The sequence below is a fragment of the Microtus pennsylvanicus genome, chromosome 5 (assembly GCF_037038515.1).
Source record: "Microtus pennsylvanicus isolate mMicPen1 chromosome 5, mMicPen1.hap1, whole genome shotgun sequence".
Lineage (NCBI taxonomy): Eukaryota > Metazoa > Chordata > Mammalia > Rodentia > Cricetidae > Microtus > Microtus pennsylvanicus.
The window spans coordinates 118,575,996-118,599,301 of record NC_134583.1 but is presented as its reverse complement, the minus strand read 5'-3'; the positions used below and the strand labels follow the sequence as shown (position 1 = coordinate 118,599,301).

The 23,306-nt window shown below is 38.9% G+C and overlaps 1 protein-coding gene across 3 annotated transcripts in view; it reads right to left on the bottom strand.

The window, feature by feature from the left end:
* Positions 1 to 23,306, bottom strand: part of LOC142850437 (cytochrome P450 2C26-like) — a 47,742-nt gene that overhangs the window by 5,595 nt on the left and 18,841 nt on the right. For all 3 annotated transcript variants that reach the window (XM_075973986.1, XM_075973987.1, XM_075973988.1), the window contains 3 exons: positions 11,605 to 11,746; positions 10,382 to 10,569; positions 6,369 to 6,510 (listed from right to left, as the gene is read on the bottom strand). In XM_075973986.1, coding sequence (XP_075830101.1) covers positions 6,369 to 6,510; positions 10,382 to 10,569; positions 11,605 to 11,746 — 472 coding nt within the window. The remainder of the gene's footprint in view (positions 1 to 6,368; positions 6,511 to 10,381; positions 10,570 to 11,604; positions 11,747 to 23,306) is intronic.

Sequence of the window (23,306 nt, the reverse complement as noted above, 5' to 3'; positions counted from 1 at the left end):
AACTTAAATCAATCAGAAGAGATGGAGAGGAACATTTTATACTCATAACAGGAAAAATTCATCAGGATGAAGTCTCAATCCTGAATATCTATACCTCTAATATAAAAGCACCCATGTATGTAAAACAAACATTAATAAAACTCAAGGCAGCCATCAAACCGCACACACTAATAGTAGGAGACTTCAACACTCCTCTCTCACCAATGGACAGGTCAATCAGACAGAAACCTAACAGAGAAATTAGAGAATTAATGGAGGTAATGAATCAATTCTACTTAACAGACATCTATAGAATATTCCACCCAAATAGGAAAGAATATACATTCTTCTCTGCAGCTCATGGAACCTTCTCGACAATTGACCAAATATTCGGTAACAAAGCAAACTTACACAGTTACAAAAAAATATTAGAAATCATCAGTGCCTTATCAGATCACCATGGATTAAAGTTAGAATTCAACAACAAGGCTACCCCCAGAAAGCCTACAAACTCATGGAAACTGAACCATCAACTACTGAACCATACCTGGATTAAGGAAGAAATAAAGAAAGAAATCAAAGTCTTTCTAGAATTCAATGAAAATAAAGACTCAACATTCTCAAACTTATGGGACACTATGAAATCAGTCCTAAGAGGAAAGTTCATAGCACTAAGTGCCCACTTAAAGAAAACAGAGAAAGCACACATTGGAGACTTAACAGCCCACCTGAAAGCTCTAGAAAAAAAGAAGCAGACTAAACTAGGAGAAGTAGAAGACTGGAAATAATCAAACTGAGGGCTGAAATCAACAAAATAGAAACACAGAAAACAATCCAAAGAATCAATGAAACAAAAAGCTGGTTCCTGGAGAAAATCAACAAGATTGATAAACCCCTATCCAAACTAATCATATGGCAGAGAGAGAATATGCAAATTAATAAGATCAGAAATGAAAAGGGGGACATAACCACAGACACAGAGGAAATTCAGAGAATCACTAGATCTTATTAAAAAAGCCTGTATGTCACAAAACTGGATAATGTAAATGAAATGGACACATTTTTAGATAAATACCATATACCAAAGTTAAACCAGGACCAGGTGAACAATCTAAACAGACCTGTTAGTCGCGAAGAATTAGAAACTGTTATCAAAAACCTCCCTACCAAAAAAAGCCCAGGACCAGATGGTTTCAATGCGGAATTCTACCAGAACTTCCAAGAAGAACTAATACCTATACTCCTTAATGTATTTCACAAGATAGAAATAGGAGAGTCATTGCCAAATTCCTTTTATGAAGCTACAGTTACTCTAATACCAAAACCACACAAAGACTCAACCAGAAAGAGAATTACAGGCCAATCTCACTCATGAACATCGACGCAAAAATCCTCAACAAAATACTGGCAAACCGAATCCAAGAACACATTAGAAAAATTATCCATTATGATTCAAGTAGGCTTCATCCCAGAGATGCAGGGCTGGTTCAACATACAAAAATCTATCACTGTAATCCATCATATAAATAAACTGAAAGAAAAAAACCATATGATCATTTCATTAGATGCTGAAAAAGCATTTGACAAAATTCAACATCCCTTTATGATAAAAGTATTATAGAGATTATGGATACAAGGGTCATACCTAAATATAACAAAAGCTGTATACAGCAAGCCGACAGCTAACATCAAATTAAACGGAGAGAAACTCAAAGCCATCCCACTGAACTCAGGAACACGAGAAGGCTGTCCACTCTCGCCATACCTCTTCAATATAGTTCTAGCAATAAGACAACATAATGGGATCAAGGGAATTCGAATTGGAAAGGAAGAAGTTAAACTTTCCTTATTTGCAGATGATATGAGAGTGTACATAAGCAACCCCCAAAACTCCACCACAGAACTTTTACAGCTGATAAACACCTTTAGTAATGTGGCAGGATACAAGATCAACTCCAAAAAATCAGTCGCCCTCTTATACACAAAGGATATGGAAGCAGAGAGGGAAATCAGAGAAGCTTCACCTTTCATGATAGCCACAAACAGCATAAAATATCTTGGGGTAACTCTAACCAAGGAAGTGAGAGATCTATTTGACAAGAACTCTAAGGCATTGAAGAAAGAAATTGAGGAGGATACTAAAAAATAGAAGGATCTCCCTTGCTCTTGGATTGGGAGGATCAACATAGTAAAAATGGCAATTCTACCAGGCAATTTATAGATTCAATGCAATACCCATCAAGGTCCCATCAAAATTCTTCACAGATCTTGAGTGGACAATAATCAACTTTATATGAAAAAACAAAAATCCCAGGATAGCCAAAACAATCCTATACAATAAAGGATCTTCTGGAGGCATTATCATCCCTGACTTCAAACTCTATTACAGAGCTACAGTGATGAAAACAGTGTGGTACTGGCAGAAAAACAGGGAAGTTGACAAATGGAATCATATAGAAGACCTGAATTTTAACCCACAAACCTACGAACACCTCATTTACGATAAAGGAGCTAAAAGTATACAATGGAAGAGAGAAAGCATCTTCAACAAATGGTGCTGGCATAACGGGATGTCAACCTGTAGAAGAATGAAAATAGACCCATATCTATCACCATGCACAAAACTCAAGTCCAAATGGATTAAAGAGCTCAATATCAGTCAGAACATATTGAACCTGATAGAAGAGAAAGTGGGAAGTACCCTGCAACAGATGGGCACAGGAGATCGCTTCCTATGTGTAACCCCAGCAGCACAGACATCAAGAGCAACATTGAATGAATGGGACCTACTAAGACTGAGAAGCCTCTGTAAAGAAAAGGACATTGTCACTAAGACAAAAAGGCAACCTACTGACTGGGAGTTCTTCACCAATCCCGCAACAGACAAAGGTCTGATGTCCAAAATATATAGAGAACTCAGGAAACTAGACTTTAAAATGCTAACTAACCCAATTAAAAATGGGGCACTGAACTGAACAGAGAATTCTCAACAGAAGAATTTCAAATGGCCAAAAGGCACTTAAGGTCATGCTCAACCTCCTTAGCCATCAGGGAAAAGCAAATCAAAACAACTTTGAGATATCATCTTACACCTGTCAGAATGGCTAAAATAAAAAACTCCAATGATAGCATTTGCTTGAGAGGCTGTGGAGGAAGGGGTACCCTCATCCATTGCTGGTGGGAATGCAATCTTGTGCAACCACTTTGGAAATCAGTGTTTCGGTTTCTCAGGAAATTCAGGATCAATCTACCCCTGGACCCAGCAATACCACTCTTGGGAATATACCCGAGAGATGCCCTATCATATGAAAAGAGCATTTGTTCAACTATGTTCATAGCAGTATTATCTGTAATAGCCAGAACCTGTAAACAACCTAGATGCCCTTCAATGGAAGAACGAATGAAGAAAGTGTGGAATATCTACACATTAGAATACATCGCTGCGGTAAAAAACAATGACTTCTCAAATTTTACATGCAAATGGATGGAAATAGAAAACACTATCCTGAGTGAGGTAACCCAGACCCAAAAAGATGATCATGGGATGTACTCACTCATAATTGGTTTCTAGCCATAAATAAGGGTCACGGAATCTACAATTGTTGAACCTAAAGAAGCTAAGTAAGAAGGTGAACCCAAGGAAAAACATATAGTTATCCTCTTGGCTGTGGGAAGTAGACAAAATTGCCGGGGAGAAAATTGGGATCTTGGGGGTGGGGTTGGATGGGGGTAAGGGGAGATGGGGACAGTAAAAATGAGAAGGAGAGGATGGGGGGAACTTGGGGAAAAATGATGATTGGGATAAAGGAAGGTTGGATAAGGGAGTACGGAAGCACAATTCTTTGTTAAGGGAGCCACTTTAGGCTTGGCAAGAGTCTTGAACCTAGAGTGGCTCCCAGGAGCCCAAGGTGATGTCCCCAGTTAGTTCCGTCGGCAGCTGAGGATAGGGAACCTGAAATGACCCTATCCTATAGCAATACTGACGAATATCTTGCATATCACCATAGAACCTTCATCAGGTGATGGATGGAAATAGAGACAGAGACCCACCCTGGAGCACTGGACTGAGTCCCAAGGTCCCAATGAGAAGCAGAAGGAGGTAGAACATGAGCAAAGAAGTCGGGACCACGAGGGGTGCACCCACCCACTGAAACAGTGGAGCTGATCTATTGGGAGCTCACCAAGGCCAGCTGGACTGTGACTGAAAAAGCATGGGATAAAACTGGACTCTCTGAACATGGCGAACAATGAGGGCTGATGAGAAACCAAGGACAATGGCATGGGGTTTCGATCCTACTTAATGTGCTGGCTTTGTGGGAGCCTAGCCAGTTTGGGTGTTCACCTTCCTAGATATGGACGGAGGGGGGAGGACCTAGGACTTACCACAGGGCAGGGAACCTTGACTGCTGTTTGGACTGGAGAGGGAGGGGGAGAAGAGTGGGGAGAGGGGGAGAAGGGTGGGAGGAGGGGGGAAGGGTGGGAGGAGGGGGAGGGAAATGGGAGTCTGGTTGGAGGTGGAAACTTGTTTTTTTTTTCCTTTTTTCAATAAAAAAAGAAAAAAAGAAAAAAAATCACGCGATCCATGAAGGAACATCCATGTCAAGTTATATATCAGAATATATATTGTAAGTGTGAAGATGCAATATATGAGACCAGCACCCTACTTGGTACAGTAGCAGAGACCAAAAGCTTCCAAAGAGTCTCTTGCCACAACTACAAGGATTCCATGACCTCTTGGGAACCTGTTATTTACTTACGCCTAGACCTAGGATTGTATATGTGTGTGTGTGTATGTGTATGTGTGTGTGTGTGTGTGTGTGTATATATAATGAAATTCTCTATTTTCTTTTAAAAAATTAAACATGTTTGAATATGTGCGTGAATGAATATGTCAAAGTTACTTGTTTAGGAAGTTCAGAGGATGGCTCCAGGTCTCCTGGAGCAGGGAATACAGGTGGTTCTGAGCTTCCCAGGATTAGTGCTGGGCAATTGATTCAGGTTTATGGCAAAGGAAGCAAATTCTCTTAATTGTTGATTCATTTACCCAGCCCTTTATTACCTTTGCAATAATGGCTAACATTAGCCAAAATCCCAGCCAGGACTGGGAATATGCTCAAAAATTCTCCTCTCTAATGAAGAAATACAGGCAGCTAGAGGCTACTCAGAGTAGATCCAGTTTTCAGTCATGAATTTTGCCAATTATAGGTTATACATTCTTCAGAACATGTAACTAAACTTAAGCACACTAGGAGGACATAGTGCACTTGCTGCTTTAAGAGTGTGTTTCATTGCTGGTGGACACTATGGGGCTATGGCACCAGGATTTATCCCTACTGCATGTATTGGCTTTTTTTGCGATCCTATTCTTATTGGATGTATACCTTGCTCAGGCTAAATATAGTAAGGAGGGCCTTGGACTTTCCACAAGGCAATGTGCCTTGCCCTTTCTGAGGATTGGTTGTGTCTTGGGTGAGACGGTTTGGGAGGGGAATGGGCAGAGGGGAGAGAGTGGAAATTGGATTGGTATCTTTTATTTTTTTTAAACCTAATAAAATAAAGAAAAAGAAAAGGGGTAGAAACTGGAAGAGGCATAAAACTGCTGTATGCTAGTTGTATACTAAAAAAAGAATGTGTATGAACTTGTAGTAAGAGAGAATAGTGGAGGGTGAGAATTAAAGGCATTTGATGTCTGGGTTGAAATATAGGTGTGGTTTTGAAGAGAAGTGATTGTGTAAATATATAAAACTCAAACAATAAATGAGATTGTAAAATAATAATAATTTTGGTCTTTTATTTATGTCCTTTTTGTCAGATAGAAAGTCATAAATTACAATGTTGATTCATATTTGTGTTTTATATTTGAAGTATTAAAGAGAAAAATTGTGCCTATTTCTCCCTAGCAACTGTCTTTGGCAGGGATGGGTGATTCTCTCTAAACACAAGTCCAAGCACATCAACCTCTTTTTCATCTGTTTTTCTGAGTGGGCTTCATCCCATTGGAACTTTTCTGTATTTTTTTAATGTGTTTCTACATAGCTGAGCCTGGAGAAGTGTGAAAAAACAAAAAAAAAGCAACATTATGGCAGTCTTTATTTAATGTTGATTGCTCAAAGGCTAGGTTACATTTATTCTCTATGATGATGTCTTTTGTATAAATGACATGTACACATAAAGGAAGACTGCAAATTGTATAACTACTAGCATTCTTTACTTTATTGAAGTGTGTAAGTGTAACCTCCAAATTTGATCCTAGCAGGGAAGAGGTGTCAAGGACAATGCATAGGTACTAATCACACGCAAAATACAATTTTATGAGTCCCTTAGGTGTCACTGTAAAATTTCCCACAGTTCCTCTTTTCACCAAAGTCGTGAAAATGAGGTTATATTACCTGCTGAGAAAGGCATAAAGTAGTCACTTTTCTTAAAGTTTCCTTTTGCATCCAGAAAATGACCAGGATCAAATGTCTCTGGGTTGGGGAATTCGTTGCTGTCATGCAAAACTGATGATAGTGATGTAATAATGGTCGTTCCCTACAAAAAATTCACACAAAGCCACCAAGTTACAAAGATATCATGGCTCCATAAAGTAGGTACAAAGAAGATCAGGGGCATCTCAACAGACAGAACATGCAGGGAACAGGGAGGATTCTGAGAGAAGCCACAGTGCTATGGCTAATATGCCTCTACTGAATTTGAAGTCAGCACTTAAGTTTTGGACTAATCCTTTGAGTCTGTTCCCTTTCCCTGTATACTTGGACATGGGTGTTTCAACACCTGCTGCTCTAGTTTATCAGTTGCTTTATATAAGTCACATTGGTCATGATATCAAGTGGAGAGCTGGACTGTATGTAAATAGTATAGGAACTAATTCATGATGGGACACAAACAAAGTCTAGACACACAAACATCAATTGGTTTCTCTCATGGATAGAATTCAGATATAGATGCATTCCTACAGGTCAACGATGGAACAGCCTCTTCTCACATATACTGTCTATGTATATAAACACGCATATACAAGCAGGAGGGATGCTGTTTATGAGGGACCAGTACTAATGGAACATGAAAGGAAGCAATGTAATTTTTTATTCATTCTTCTTTCATATTCTGTATCCTCATCTCCTTCCAATCCCCCTATTCCCATAATTAACCCTGTGTTTCAGAACCACTGCCACTCTGATCCCCTTCAGAAAAGGCAGGCCTCACAGAGATATCACCTGAGCAAGGGATAACAAGATGCAATACAGCTATGCAAAATATCCATGCCAAGACAGGAAGATAAAACATAATAGGAGGAAAAGTGTACCAAGAGCAAGAAAAAGTGCCAAAGAAGCCTGTACCGCCAGTGTTTGGAGTTTCACTAGAAACCCAAGATAAACAACTAAAGCTATTTTCAGAGTACATAGTGCATGCAGATCCATACAGGCTCCATGATGGCTGCTTCGGTCTCTGTGAGCACCTGTAGCCCTCCTGAGCTAATTCTGTGGGCTGTGTGCTCCTGCCATCCTTGACTCGTCATGTTCCTACCATCCTCCCTCCTCTTCCACAAGAATTCCATAACTCCGCCTAAGGTTTCCCTGTCGGTCTGCATCTGTTCACATCAACTGCCAGAGGAAGTCTCACTGAAGACCACTGATCTATATAGCAGATTTTCTTCAAAGAACATCTATTATTTTTCATTTTTGTTTTATGCCAGTTCTTTTTCATTCTACCCTAGGTCTCTGGGTGGTTTAATTGTTTACTGTGCTTCCATCCAGGTGCGTTTGACTTGGGTCTCCTATCCTGGCATGGGCCTCTATTAGACAATTCATTGGTTGGCCACTCCCTCAAGTTCAGAGCTTCCATTAAAGCATAACATCTTGCAGGCAGGACAAAGTGTTGGTTAAAGTTTTTGTTGCTGAGTTTGTATTCCAGTCCCTCACTTGAAGCTTTGCCTGCTATTAGAAGATGGATGGTTTGGGCTCCTTAGCCCCTATTACTAGGAGTCCTAAAAACATACTTACATATTCCAGGGATTTTCCCTGAACAAGGTTCCCACCATGATCCCCAAATGCCACTAAATTTTAGTCATTTTGTCCCATGAACTCTTCTTCCATCACCCAACAAACATGATCCCTCCCTTTCCCATTCCCAATAGACTTCAGCACCCACCAAATTTATTCTACTTTTCTTCCCAGGTTCATCCATGAAATTCGCCTTGAGCCCTCCTTGTTATTTTGCCTCTCTGGGTCTGTGGATTAACAGTTATCCATTAACTAATAGCTAATATCAACTTATAAGTGAGCAAATACCATGTTAGTTTATTCTGACCCTGGTTACTTTACTTGGGATGAATTTTTCTAGTTGCATCCATTTGCCTGCAAGTTTCATGATATAATATTTATAGCAACTGAAAATATTCTACTAGTAAATAGACCACAATTTTTCTATGGGGTCTTAAAATAGGGGCAATCTATAGTTTTTCCTGTTCATGGATCTTATCTGCTAAGAACATAGTTGTGCAAGTGTGGTTTTGGTAGGATGGATCATCTTTTTCAGTGTTTGCCCATCAAGTGGAAAATTTGGTTCCTGAGGTAGACAGATTAACAATATTCACATCATCATGCATATTAATTTTTGTAGTGTATTAAAAGATTGTACTCCCACTAGCAATGTAGGAGCATCCAGATTGCTACACATTTTGTCAACATGTGTTGTTACTTGTGCTATTGATCTGACATTCTAACAGGTATAAGATGAAATCTTAAAATACTTTTGGTTTACATTTCCCTGATATCCAAGGATCTTGAAAATATAAGGTTTGCTCAGTAACTTATGATTCCTCTATTGAGGAATCTCTCTCTCTCTCTCTCTCTCTCTCTCTCTCTCTCTCTCTCTCTCTCTCTCTCTCTCTCTCTCTCTCATATATATATATATATCCACTTAAATATAGGAGATATATCTCCTGTATTTAAGTGTAGTTTTTTATTTCTTATTTATAGCTCTTTGAATTCTTTATATATCTTGGATTTTGGCTGTTAGATGTGAAATAAGTGAAAACCTCTTACAATTCTGTAAGCTTCTGTGTTCTCTTATTGATGGTGTCCTTTGTCTTACAGATGCTTTTCTGTTTCATGAGGTCCCATTTATTAATTGTTAATCTTAGTGACTGGGCTATCAGTTCCTGTATAGAAAATCGTCTCTTGTGCGAGTATGGTCAACGCTAATATGTATTTCCGCTTGTATCAGGTTTAGTGTGTCCGGTTTCATATTGAACTATGTGATCCCCCTTGTTTTAGTAATAAGTCATTTCTGTCCCATTATTTTAGTTTATTTACTATTATTTAGTTATATGTAGAGTCATAAATTAAGTGTTGTTATATTATGCTAGACTTCAGTACTAAAATCCACAATTCATATCTCAGGAAGATTCTTTTGCCACAACTTAATCAGATATAAATAAATCCCAAATATTCCAAAGGCATTGGTTTGAAAGGTGGATATTGCAGTTACATTGATCAGAAATAAAATGCGTGTTCCCTATTCACTCACTCAACTTCATCACATATTTATGTCAACTTCATCTGTGCTCTAAATGAATCATGAATTGAAAGCATAATTTACATTTTGAGTTTCCCAACTCCCTTCTAGTCTCCAATTGCTCACACATTCTGAGTGTACTGACAAAAATTTTAAAACATTCTATTGCAGTGAGGATAGAAATTAAAACCCAGTTTTATTTCATGCTATCTGTAATTCATCTATTAGTTCAATAATAACATAAGCAATAGTATAGAAAAAAGATTAAAAATAAAAGTATACATAAAATATTACATGGAAAAGTTAAGTATAATGTACATTCTACATATATTTTAAGATAAAGCATTTGTTCAACTAGCAAAATAGATGAGTTTGAGTAAAGTACGATCAATATAGGGATTAAATCAATTTTTACAACTTTATTTAAAAATACAATTACAAGAATATTCATTATTCATTGAAACTCAAAGAAAATATATTCAAACTACATCAGTGAAACCAAATCATTTTGCAAAAAAAAACAAAGCACAGGTAAAAGTATAATTTTTTTCTATTGCTTGAATAATGCAGGATATAACCTCCTCAAAGTTTTCATTAATTTTTTTCTCTATGATAAATATCACAAAATTTTATTGAATGAATTTGAATAAAAATTGGAAAATTATGTGGAAATATAAAACCCCAATCCTAGTCCAAGCAAAATATAGAAGGCTGAGCAAAGTAGAATTATCACTACTGTGTCCCTGCCTGCTGTAGGACTAACTTCCTGGTTATGAAGCAGCATAAGGAACCCAAAAAACAGTTTGACTCAGAGACACAGAACCACACTGTGACCTGGGAGCATCACTAGCACAGAAGTGCAGTACAGAAGAAATAAACTTACCTTGGGGATGAGGTAGTTCCTGAATTTAACATCGCAGGTCACTGCATGAGGTAGGCTGTTAGGGGCGATATCAATGAATCTCTGAACCTCATGAATCACGGCATCTGTGTAGGGCATTTGCTTCCTGTCCAGCAAGCAGGGGCTGCGTTGTCTGCCAATCACACGGTCAATCTCTTCCTGGACTTTAGCTGGTTAGGAGCAATGACAAATGTTGAAGTAGGAGAAAAGTAACAGGGTATGTGTGGGTCTCCGTACACTTTTACTTCAGTTATCTCTTTAATCATCAGTGGGCAGGGTCAACACCAAACACTACTGGATATGTATTTGTATTTTAACAACAACTGTTTTTATATTGAGTTATTGGTATGGAAACACATTCTAGTTAAAATTGCATATCTATTAATACAAACACATATCACACACATGTCAGCACACATGTCTACATGCATCCTTTCACTTCTCGATAATAGATCTTAGATTATCATACTCAGTAATATAGACACTCATTGTGGAAAGAATTGCAGATACATAAATATCATTCCCTATAACAAATATTAGAGTTAGGTTTCATTTTTGATACTTATTTTGATTACTTCATGTCTTTTCACTTTAGTTTGTACTTTTCCCTTTTGTCGTTTACAATATATTAAAGGTCTTGCCTGCACCACCAGACAGGGAAACTTTTGTTATGCTTAAAAGATTATTGTTCAGCAGAACTTTTATAGACTCTAGAAAACTTCCAAATACTGATTTAATTTCAACATCATTGAAAATATACTTCTAAATGTCCAAACAGTCTTGATTTCTTCACAGAATGTAAAATTTCACAGGAAAAAGCATAAAACACTAAGATTACTTATTAACTAAAATGAGGTGATTTCTTTTTTCTTTACCACATAACTAAATTTAAAGAATAAAGAAAGTAGTTCCAAGAATTCATCTTTTCTAAAAGCCTGAAATTGGTGAAGTCAATATTCACCTACAGCTCCATATAGCTTTAGGAGCCTAGAACAGACTGCCTGCCAGGAAGCACAAACAAAGGACAATCTTTGATGGACATTTCTTCAGCTGTGGTTTCTTCATTTTTCTCAGTTGTGCTCCCCTTTGCAGACAGTGGAACTGCAAGTTAAATATTGAGATTTTTGAATAACACCACACAGGGTGCTGGCAGCATCTTGCCAGCAGCTTCCCAGAATGCATTGATTTACCACATACAATCTCACCTGTGACATGTGGGTGCTTCAGCAGGAGCAGGAGAGCAAATCTCATTGTTGTCTTTAAAGAATCTGTTCCACCAAGAAACAGATCAATCAACGTGGCTGTCAGGTTTTTACGTGTATATATCGAATGCTGATTGCGATTCTCCTAAGGATGATTTGATATTGTTACCTATCAAATTCTCCCCTGCCACAGCTAGGCTACAATTGAATATACAATATTGTACAATTCTAGATTGTTGATATCACAGAATCTAGAAGGTACAGCAGTGGCTGAAATAAATGGCATTCCGGAGACTGTGGTATAGATATCTAAACTTCATTATTCATACTTATATTTCCTGTTGGTCAAAATTGCACTTCTAAGATTATATACCTGTGTGTGTGTGTGTGTGTGTGTGTGTGTGTGTGTGTACAATGTTGAACTGTAAGATTGTGGAGAATTTTATATGGACATAAGAAGACTCTTTTGTAAGAGGAAACCCTGTATAATAAGGATGGTAAGAACATTGGCAGGTACTTGACTCTAATGCTTCATGTCTACTGTACGACAACAACATGAGGCTTACAAGTCTTTATACCTGAGTTCAGTAGACATTTGACTTAAGGCACTCGTAACTCATTTTCCCCTTTAATAAAGAAACATAATTTGAATTAAAATAAATAGGAGAATTGGGGACACAATGCTACCTTTCCAAAGCTCTTTCAAGATATTTAAAATATTGTCAATGTTTTTATGGACTAAGTATAGCTGTACATTCATTACTGAGTTCAAAGTGTTTAAAGAGATGAAGCACAGCTAGAAAGATTAGGTTCCCAGTCAAGATGACTTAGCTCCATTCCATTAAGGAGTAAAATAGCAACATGATCTATGAATTAAGGAATGGTGAATGAGATACAAATGAGATACTAAGTCATGAAGCTAGAACATGACCCAGTCATGGCCTGCATGGAATAAATCAAAAGGCTGAATATTGATTTGACTAAGCTGTAAAGATGCTGTGCTACAGGATTGTCAACAATGTCACATCTTGAGATGCTGAGGCAAGTTTAGTGATGAATCATCATTATTTTATAATTATCAAATTGATAACATTTTCATGACTACAAGATGGCCTCTAGTGTATTAATATTGTATAGCTAACACTATTAAAATAATTTACATTCTCTTCACTGCAACTTCCCAAGAAACTCATCTATTTCCCTTTGTAATACATCTTCATGTGATTTTCTAACCATAAATTGGCATTGCTTATGTCCAAATTAACTTTAATTAACTCTAAAGAAATATACTTAAAAACTAACAATTATATTTATATATGCTTAAATGCATTTGGATATACAGTGGTGCAATTTTGGCTCATATTTTGTTCATAAGTACCACTAGTTGAGAGTAAGGATTGTTCAACAAAGGGAACACATACATGCTAGAACCTTAGTTTCTTACTCTAGTAAGGAAATAGTTCTAAGAGAATAGCACCCTGAATGCAATTTGACAAACCAGTAAATTTCTTAACTGTGTTAAAAATATTTATCCTAATACCCACATAGTAGTGATGTGGGATATCCTTCTGTATATTTGTTGGTTTTATAATTGGGGAATTAATAAAGTGGCTTTGGCCTATGGCAGGGCAGAATATAGCAAGGGTTGAAGTGCTATATACAGGGAAGGGCGGGGAGGGAGAGAGAGAGAAGGCAGAGTCAGGGAGAAACCATGTAGCTGCTGAAGGATAGGAAGCCAAAACCTTACAGGTAGGTCATAGCCTCATGGTGATACACAGATTAATATATATGGATTAATTTAAGATGTAAAAGTTAGTTAATAAGAACCTGAGCTAGCTGGGCAGAGGCACATGCCTTTAATCTCAGAATACAGAAGGCAGAAGCAGGCAGATCTATGTGAGCTTGAGGTCAGCCTCGTCTACAAGAGTGAGTTCCAGGACAGGCTCCAAAAACTACAGAGAAACCAGGTATTGAAAAAACTGAAAAATAAAAGAAATCTGAGTTAATAGATCAAACTCTATTATAATTAATACAGTTTCAGTGTCATTATTAGGGTGTGTGCTGCCAGGAAACAAATATATAGTCCTTGTTTACAAAATGGCACCCACTCTCTGGGGCTTGGATCCACATAAGTCCTAAAAAAACTTAAAGAAAATAGGGCATCTAGAACTACCAAAACGGGAGCCAAGCACAGCTTCTTGGTAGCCACATTTTTTTTTTTAGATTTTTTTCTGCTGGTGGTGTGCAGAGGCATAGCTAGGCTCTTTTAATAGAAGGCTTCCTGACAAATCATTAGCAGCAAAACCTGCAGAGCCCTTTTAAGAGCTAAGACCCTATTTCATTCTGGCAGCACACAAATAGCTCTATATTTGATGGAAGGTCTTGTTATGGTGCATTTAAATGGGGTTTGTAAGCAGAGTGCTTCAAATTGCTTAATGGCAACATAGACCCACTGTTTCCCTATAGCTGGGGTAGTAAGCATGGCTGACAGAGCCTGTGAACATGATTCCATCATGTTGGACTGGGCAGAGCACACAGTCAGGGCCATGAAGTTGATCCTATTCATGCCTGCTTAAAATTTAAAAAAGTGATTCTGGTCAGAAAATGATTACAGACAAACAGTAAAGAAAGATACAGATAGAAATAAAACTCTGAACGGGTCATAATGTGTTTAAAAAATGTACGTAGGTTTGAGAGAAAGAAGAAAAAGATTATTGTTATGAAAAGAAATAGTTTAAAAATAAAACAGCTTCTATAAAGAGACTATAAAAGTAATATAAAAGAGTATAAACAGTTGTGTAGATGGAACAGTGAGCTGCATTCTGCCACCTGGTTCCTAGCCGCCTGGCTAGCTTATGCCTCGAAAACAACACACAAATTGTATTCTTTTAAACACTCCTTGGCCCATTATATCTAGCCTTTTCTTGGCTAACTCTCACATCTTGAATAACCATGAGGTGGTAGCTTAACAGGAAGATTCTAGCATATGTCCATCTTGGGCTGGAGCTTATCCTGTCTGCCTCAGAGAGGAGAGCTATGGCATCTGGCTCACTTCCCTTCTTCCCAGAATTCTGTTCTGTCTACTCTGCCTACCTAATTTTCTGACCTATCAGACAAAGCAGTTTTCTTTATTGATTAAACAATGAAACAACAGATTGACAAATGACCTTCCCACATCACAGTTGTAGATTAAAGGAGTAAAAACGAGGTTTTCGATCAGGGCACCTAGTGAGACATCATTGTGGTGAGTGAGTGCTGCGGCACCGGGGAACAGCCCGCCTACACTTCCTGATCAACCTACAGGGCTACACTGCCCGGTATCTCCTCGCTATTCCTATCCCATCCAGCTTACATCCAGATCCCCCCACCCCCTGTTTCTCTCCCCCCTCCCTTCCTTGGTGGCAGAGCGCCTCCCTGCTCGGCCTGCTTGGGAGCTGGGTCCTAACCCAAAGCATAGGGCAAAGGGGAGCTCGGGGGCTTCTTTGTCCCCATAGCCCGCCTGCAGCAAGCAGGGTGGGCCCTTTGTCTGCGAGCGAACCAAGCAGCAAGGAGTTTCGATCAGGGCACCTAGTGAGACATCATTGTGGTGAGTGAGTGCTGCAGCACCGGGGAACAGCCCGCCTACACTTCCTGATCAACCTACAGGGCTACACTGCCCGGTACCTCCTCGCTATTCCTATCCCATCCAGCTTACATCCAATCCCCCTACCCCCTGTCTCCCTCCATCCCTCCCTTCTTGGGGCAGAGCGCCTCCGTGCTCAGCCTGCCTGGGCGCTGGGACTGAACCCGAAGGTGAGTGCAAAGGGGAAGGTGGTAGCTCCTTTGTCTCCATAACCTGCCTGTAGCAAGCAGGGTGGGCCCTTTGTTTGCGAGCTAACCAAGCAGCAAGGAGATCCGAACTGGACTCCAGGAGAAACATCACAGGGGAGTGAAATCACTGGGAAGGTACATCAGTTGGCAAGAAGACCTGATCCTGTAAAAGAAGATCCATAGGAGAATATTGGGAGGAAGAGATGGGGAGACGCCAATGCAAGAATTCACCCAACAATCTGAAAAACAACACGAAACCACCAGAAGCCAGCGACCTCACAACAGGAGGACATGAACACCTTAATCAAGAAGAAGGAGAAAAAGCTGACTTCATGACAGGGATTGACACCCTTAAACAGCATATAAAAAACGCCCTTATAGAAATGGAGGAGAAGTATAACAGAAAGTTCGAGGAATTGAGTAAATCAGTGAATGATACCCTAGGAAAGCAAGGAAAAACAATCAAGCAGATAATGGAAACAGTTCATGATTTGAAAAATGAAATGGAGGCAAAGAAGAAAACACAAACAGAGGGCCGGCTGGACATGGAAAATCTAGGTAAACGAATAGAGACTACAGAAACAAGCATAACCAGCAGAATACAAGAGATAGAAGAAAGAATCTCAGAGTCTGAGGATAACATAGAGAAAATAAACGCACTGATCAAAGAAAACAGCAAGTCCAACAAACTCTCATCACAAAACATTCAGGAAATATGGGACACAATAAAAAGACCAAACCTAAGAATAATTGGAGTAGAAGAAGGAGAAGAAGTGCAGCTCAACGGTCCAGAAAATATACTTAACAAAATTATAGAAGAAAACTTTCCCAACCTAAAGAAAAATGTACCTATGAAGGTTCAAGAGGCATACAGAACCCCAAATAGGCTGGATCAAAAAAAAAACATCCCCTCGCCATATAATAATCAAAACACAAAATATACAGAATAAAGAAAGAATATTAAGAGCCGCAAAGGAAAAAAGCCAAGTTACTTATAAAGGTAAACCTATCATACTTACACCTGACTTCTCTATGGAAACCATGAAAGCCAGAAGGTCCTGGATAGATGTACTGCAAAAACTAAGAGACCATGGATGCAAGCCCAGACTACTATATCCAGCCAAGCTTTCGTTCACCATAAATGGAGAAAACAAAATTTTCCAGGATAAAAACAAATTTAAGCAATACGTAGCCACAAATCCAGCCTTACAGAAAATAATAGAAGGAAAATCACTAACCAAGGAGTCCAACAAAGACCTCAATAACTCAGACATCTAGAGACCATTCACCAGCGCAACTCAAAGAAGGGAAACACACAAACCCTACTACTAAAAAAGTGACCGGAGTTAACAACCACTGGTCATTAATAACACTTAATGTCAATGGGCTCAACTCACCTATAAAAAGGCACAGGCTAAGAGACTGGATACGAAAACAGGATCCAACATTCTGCTGTCTACAAGAAACACACCTCAGCCACAAAGACAGGCACCTACTCAGAGTAAAGGGCTGGGAAAAGGCTTATCAAGCAAATGGACCTAAGAAACAAGCAGGTGTGGCCATACTAATTTCTAACAAAGTTGACTTCAAACTTAAATCAATCAGAAGAGATGGAAAGGGACATTTTATACTCATAACAGGAAAAATTAATCAGGATGAAGTCTCAATCCTGAATATCTATGCCCCTAATATAAAAGCACCCATGTATGTAAAAGAAACATTGCTAAAATTCAAGGCAGCCATCAAACCGCACACACTAATAGTAGGAGACTTCAACACTCCTCTCTCACCAATGGACAGGTCAATCAGACAGAAACCTAACAGAGAAATTAGAGAATTGATGGAGGTAATGAAGCAAATGGACTTAACAGACATCTATAGAATATTCCACTCAAACAGGAAAGAATATACCTTTTTCTCTGCAGCTCATGGAACCTTCTCAAAAATTGACCACATACTAGGTAAAAAAGCTAACTTACACAGCTACAAAAAAATATTACTAACCACCTGTGTCTTATCAGACCACCATGGATTAAAGTTAGAATTCAACAACAATGCTACCCCCAGAAAGCCTACAAACTCATGGAAACTGAACAGTCAACTACTGAACCATACCTGGATTAAGGAAGAAATAAAGAAAGAAATTAAAGTCTTCCTTGAATTCAATGAAAATAAGGAAACAACATACTCGAACTTATGGGACACTATGAATTCAGTCCTAAGAGGAAAGTTCATAGCACTAAGTGCCCACTTAAAGAAAACAGAGAAAGCACATATTGGAGACTTAACAGCCCACCTGAAAGCTCTAGAAAAAAAAGAAGCAGACTCACCTAGGAGGAGTAGAAGACTGGAAATAATCAAACTGAGGGCTGAAATCAACAAAATAGAAACACAGAAAACAATCCAAAGAATCAATGAATCAAGAAGCTGGTTCCTGGAGAAAATCAAGAAGATTGACAAACCCCTATCCAAACTAGTCCAATGGCAGAGAGAAAATTTGCAAATTAATAAGATCAGAAATGAAAAGGGGGACATAACCACAAACACAGAGGAAATTCAGAGAGTCATTAGATCTTACTACAAAAGCTTGTATGCCACTAAACTGGAAAATGTAAAAGAAATGGACGCTTTTTTAGATAAATACGATTTACCAAAATTAAATCAGGACCAGGTGAACAATCTAAACAGACCTGTCAGTCGCGAAGAACTAGAAGTTGTTATCAAAAACCTCCCTACCAAAAAAAGCCCAGGGCCAGATGGTTTCAATGCGGAATTCTACCAGAACTTCCAAGAAGACCTAATACCTATACTCCTTAATGTATTTCACAATATAGAAACAGAAGGGTCATTACCAAATTCCTTTTATGAAGCTACAGTTACTCTGATACCAAAACCACACAAAGACTCAACCAGGAAAGAGAATTACAGGCCGATCTCACTCATGAATATCGACGCAAAAATCCTCAACAAAATACTGGCAAACCGAATCCAAGAACACATCCGAAAAATTATCCATTATGATCAAGTAGGCTTCATTCCTGAGATGCAGGGCTGGTTCAACATACGAAAATCTATCAATGTAATCCATCATATAAATAAACTGAAAGAAAAAACCATATGATCATTTCATTAGATGCTGAAAAAGCATTTGACAAAATTCAACATCCATTTATGTTAAAAGTCTTGGAGAGATTAGGGATACAAGGGTCATACCTAAATATAATAAAAGCTATATACAGCAAGCCGACAGCTAACATCAAATTAAACGGAGAGAAACTCAAAGCCATCCCGCTTAACTCAGGAACAGGACAAGGCTGCCCACTTTCGCCATACCTCTTCAATATAGTGCTGGAAGTTCTAGCAATAGCAATAAGACAACATAATGGGATCAAGGGGATTCGAATTGGAAAGGAAGAAGTTAAACTTTCATTATTTGCAGATGATATGATAGTGTACATAAGCGACCCCCAAAATTCCACCAAAGAACTTTTACAGCTGATAAACTGCTTTAGTAATGTGGCAGGATACAAGATCAACTCCAAAAAATCAGTCGCCCTCCTATACTCAAAGGATATGGAAGCAGAGAGGGAAATCAGAGAAGCTTCTCCATTCACGATAGCCACAAACAGCATAAAATATCTTGGGGTAAATCTAACCAAGGAAGTGAAAGATCTATTTGACAAGAACTTTAAGGCATTGAAGAAAGAAATTGAAGAGGATACCAAAAAATGGATGGACATCCCTTGCTCTTGGATTGGGAGGATCAACATAGTAAAAATGGCAATTCTACCAAAGGCAATTTATAGATTCAATGCAATCCCCATCAAGATCCCATCAAATTTCTTCACAGATCTGGAGAGGACAATAATCAACTTTATATGGAAAAACAAAAAACCCAGGATAGCCAAAACAATCCTATACAATAAAGGATCTTCTGGAGGCATTACCATCCCTGACTTCAAACTCTATTACCGAGCTACAGTAATGAAAACAGGGTGGTACTGGCATAAAAACAGAGAAGTCGACCAATGGAATCGTATAGAAGACCCGGACTTTATCCCACAAACCTATGAACACCTCATTTTCGATAAAGGAGCTAAAAGTATACATTGGAAGAAAGAAAGCATCTTCAACAAATGGTGCTGGCACAACTGGATGTCAACCTGTAGAAGAATGAAAATAGACCCATATCTATCACCGTGCACAAAACTCAAGTCCAAATGGATTAAAGACCTCAATATCAGCCCGAAAACACTGAATCTGATAGAAGAGAAAGTGGGCAGTACCCTACAACAGATGGGCACAGGCGATCGCTTCTTAGGTATAACCCCAGAAGCACAGACATTAAGGGCAACATTGAATAAATGGGACCTACTAAAACTGAGAAGCTTCTGTAAAGCAAAGGACACTGTCACTAAGACACAAAGGCAACCTACTGACTGGGAGAAGATCTTCACCAACCCCGCAACAGACAAAGGCCTGATCTCCAAAATATATAGAGAACTCAAGAAACTAGACTTTAAAATGCTAATTAACCCAATTAAAAAATGGGGTGCTGAACTGAACAGAGAATTCTCAACAGAAGAAGTTCAAATGGCCAAATGACACTTAAGGTCATGCTCAACCTCCTTAGCGATCAGGGAAATGCAAATCAAAACAACTTTGAGATATCATCTTACACCTGTAAGATTGGCTAAAGTCAAAAACACCAAGGATAGCCTTTGCTGGAGAGGCTGTGGAGGAAGGGGTACCCTCATCCATTGCTGGTGGGAATGCAATCTTGTGCAACCACTATGGAAGTCAGTGTTTCGGTTTCTCAGGAAATTCGGGATCAACCTACCCCTGGACCCAGCAATACCACTCTTGGGAATTTACCCAAGAGATGTTCTATCACATGTCAAAAGCATTTGTTCAACTATGTTCATAGCAGTATTATTTGTAATAGCCAGAACCTGGAAACAACCTAGATGCCCTTCAATGGAAGAATGGATGAAGAAAGTGTGGAATATATACACACTAGAGTACTACGCTGCGGTAAAAAACAATGACTTCTCGAATTTTGCATGCAAATGGATGGAAATAGAAAACACTATCCTGAGTGAGGTATCCCAGACCCAAAAAGATGAACATGGGATGTACTCACTCATAATTGGTTTCTAGCCATAAATAGGGCTCACGGAGTCTACAATAGGCGAATCTAAAGAAGCTAAGTAAAAAGGTGAACCCAAGGAAAAACATATAGTTATCCTCTTGGATAAGGGAAGTAGACAAAATTGCCGGGGAGAAAAGTGGGATCTTGGGGGTGGGGTGGGATGAGGGTTAGGGGAGATGGGGAGAGAAAAGGTAGAAGGGAAGGAGGGTGGACTTGGGGAAACAGGAGGATCGGGATAAAGGAAGGTTTCGATAGGGGAGCACGGAACCACAATTCTTCGTTAAGGGACCCACTTTAGGGTGGGCAGGAGACTTGACTCTAGAGGGGCTCCCAGGTGCCCAAGCTGAGGTCCCCAGTTAGTTCCCTGGGCAGCTGAGGATAGGGAACATGAAATGACCCTACCCTAGAGCAATACTGACGAGTATATTGCATATCATCCTAGAACTCGCATCTGGCGATGGATGGAGATAGAGACAGAGACCCACACTGGAGCACTGGACTGAGCTCCCATGGTCCCAATGAGGAGCAGAAGGAAGGAGAACATGAGCAAAGATGTCGGGACCACGAGGAGTGCACCCACCCACTGAGACAGTGGAGATGATCTACTGGGAGCTCACCAAGGCCAGCTGGAGTGTTACCAGAAAAAGCATGGGATAAAACTGGACTCTCGGAACATGGCGAACAATGAGGGCTGATGAGACGCCAAGGACATTGGCACGCGGTTTTGATCCTACGCAATGTGCTGGCTTGGTGGGAGCCTAGCCAGTCTGGATGTTCACCTTCCTAGATATGGATGGAGGGGGGAGGACCTAGGACTTAACACAGGGCAGGGAACCCTGACAGCTCTTTGGACTGGAAAGGGAGGGGGAGAGGTGTGGGGGGAAGGGGAGAGGGGTGGGAGGAGGGGGAGAAGAGTGTGAGGAGGGGGAGAAGAGTGGGAGGAAGGGGAGAAGAGTGGGAAGAGGGGGAGGGAAATGGGAGGCTGGTGGGAGGAGGTGGAAATTTGTTTTTTTTTCTTTTCTCTATCCTCCTTTTATCAATAAAAAAAGATTAAAAAAAGGAGTAAAAACGATAAAATAATCCACAAAAATGGAATATACACAGGGAATCTAGATGATGTATATTATTGTATTTCCCTTGACATTTTTGACTGAAGAGAAACATTTGATTCTGGGACCTTCTAAATTAAACCAATATAAAGTCTCTTGAATTGAAAATTTGAGTCTAAGATTATGTTGCTTTGGAAAGAGCTTCTGCTTTCGTATTCACAGTAGATGAGAACCTGTGGATTCCTCTCAGGCTAATAGGTTTTGATGGGACAAGATTCCCTGAAATGTCTCTGTGAACCCTAAAAATACATTTCCCAATGAATAGAAGGAAGCAGTTTGAAGAAAACTGTGCCCAAATTTCCCAAATGATTAATTATAAATATTTGTTTTCATTTAAAGGGGGATATAATATAAAGATGAACACTTTGCATTGGTATGGATATTAGTCTATTGACACAATTTAAGGTTGATTTTGTTATACTTCGTATGTGTATTTCTATTCTTGTTTAAGATAATATGTTTGCACAGCTAATTTGAAAATATATTGTATAATTAAAAAATACAAGTTAATTAGATTGTCGATTACAATAATCAAACTTCAGTCTTATTAGTTAAGTTTTCTAGATATATAGAAATATATTTCATTTAGATAAATAAACTTCAACACTTCAAAGACCTACAGAATATGGAATTTAAAATGTTTGAAGAACTTAAACTTTTCTTGATAATGATATATGTCAGCTTGGGGGAAGCAACAATCGATTTAAAGAGGTTGATGGGCATTGAAGAAACTCCTTATGGAATTTGCCCTTCAGTGTGACAAGGCTAGCACTTTGGGTAAGAAACGCTCTTAGGTGGACTTTGTGATGGTAGCTATATGCAGGACCCAGAAAAAAATTGATTGCCGATCTTGCTAAAAGAAGATGAGACAGTACTTCAGTGTTCCTGCTTCACCCCAGAAAATGCCAGACATCATGATGGACACAAAAGAAAGTGACTGATGAAGTACCAATATAGACTAAGTAGTCTTTCAAATTTCCTGCTTCATGGAAGTGTCTGCTGGATACTATCAATGTATATGCTGAAGGTGGATGCCTCAACATTAGAGAAGAACCTTGGGTGATTGTCCGGGCAGCAAGATGTCTCTGTCAATTCTAGAAGTTTGGAAGCTGCTTGCAATGCACTTCCTGCTTACTTAGGTAAAATTATATCATTCTGGAGTCTTTGAAGATTTAAAGACAGATATTTACAGTTACAGTTTTCCTTATTTATGATAAAGGATAAACTAGATATAAAACTTTTTAGACTCACAAAGATAGGTTAGACAATAAAGTTATTTTCTTAATTTGCCAAATGTAAATGGACTAAATATTGTAACTATTATTCTTGCTTGATAAATGTTTTGTACATTTTATTTTTACTGTGTTAAAATTAAAACTTTCCTTTTTATTTAGACAGAAAAGGGGAGATGATGTGGGATGTCCTCCTGTATATGTGTTTCTTTTATTGGTTAATGAATAAAGCTGCTTTGGCTTGTGGCAAGGCAGAATATAATCAGGATGGAAGAGATATATAGAGAGAATAGTCACAGTAGGGGAGAGATCATGTAATTGCTGAAGGAGAAGGAGACCAGAAACTTAGCAGTAGGCAACAGCCTTGTGGTGATACACAGATTAGTAGAAATGGGTTAATTT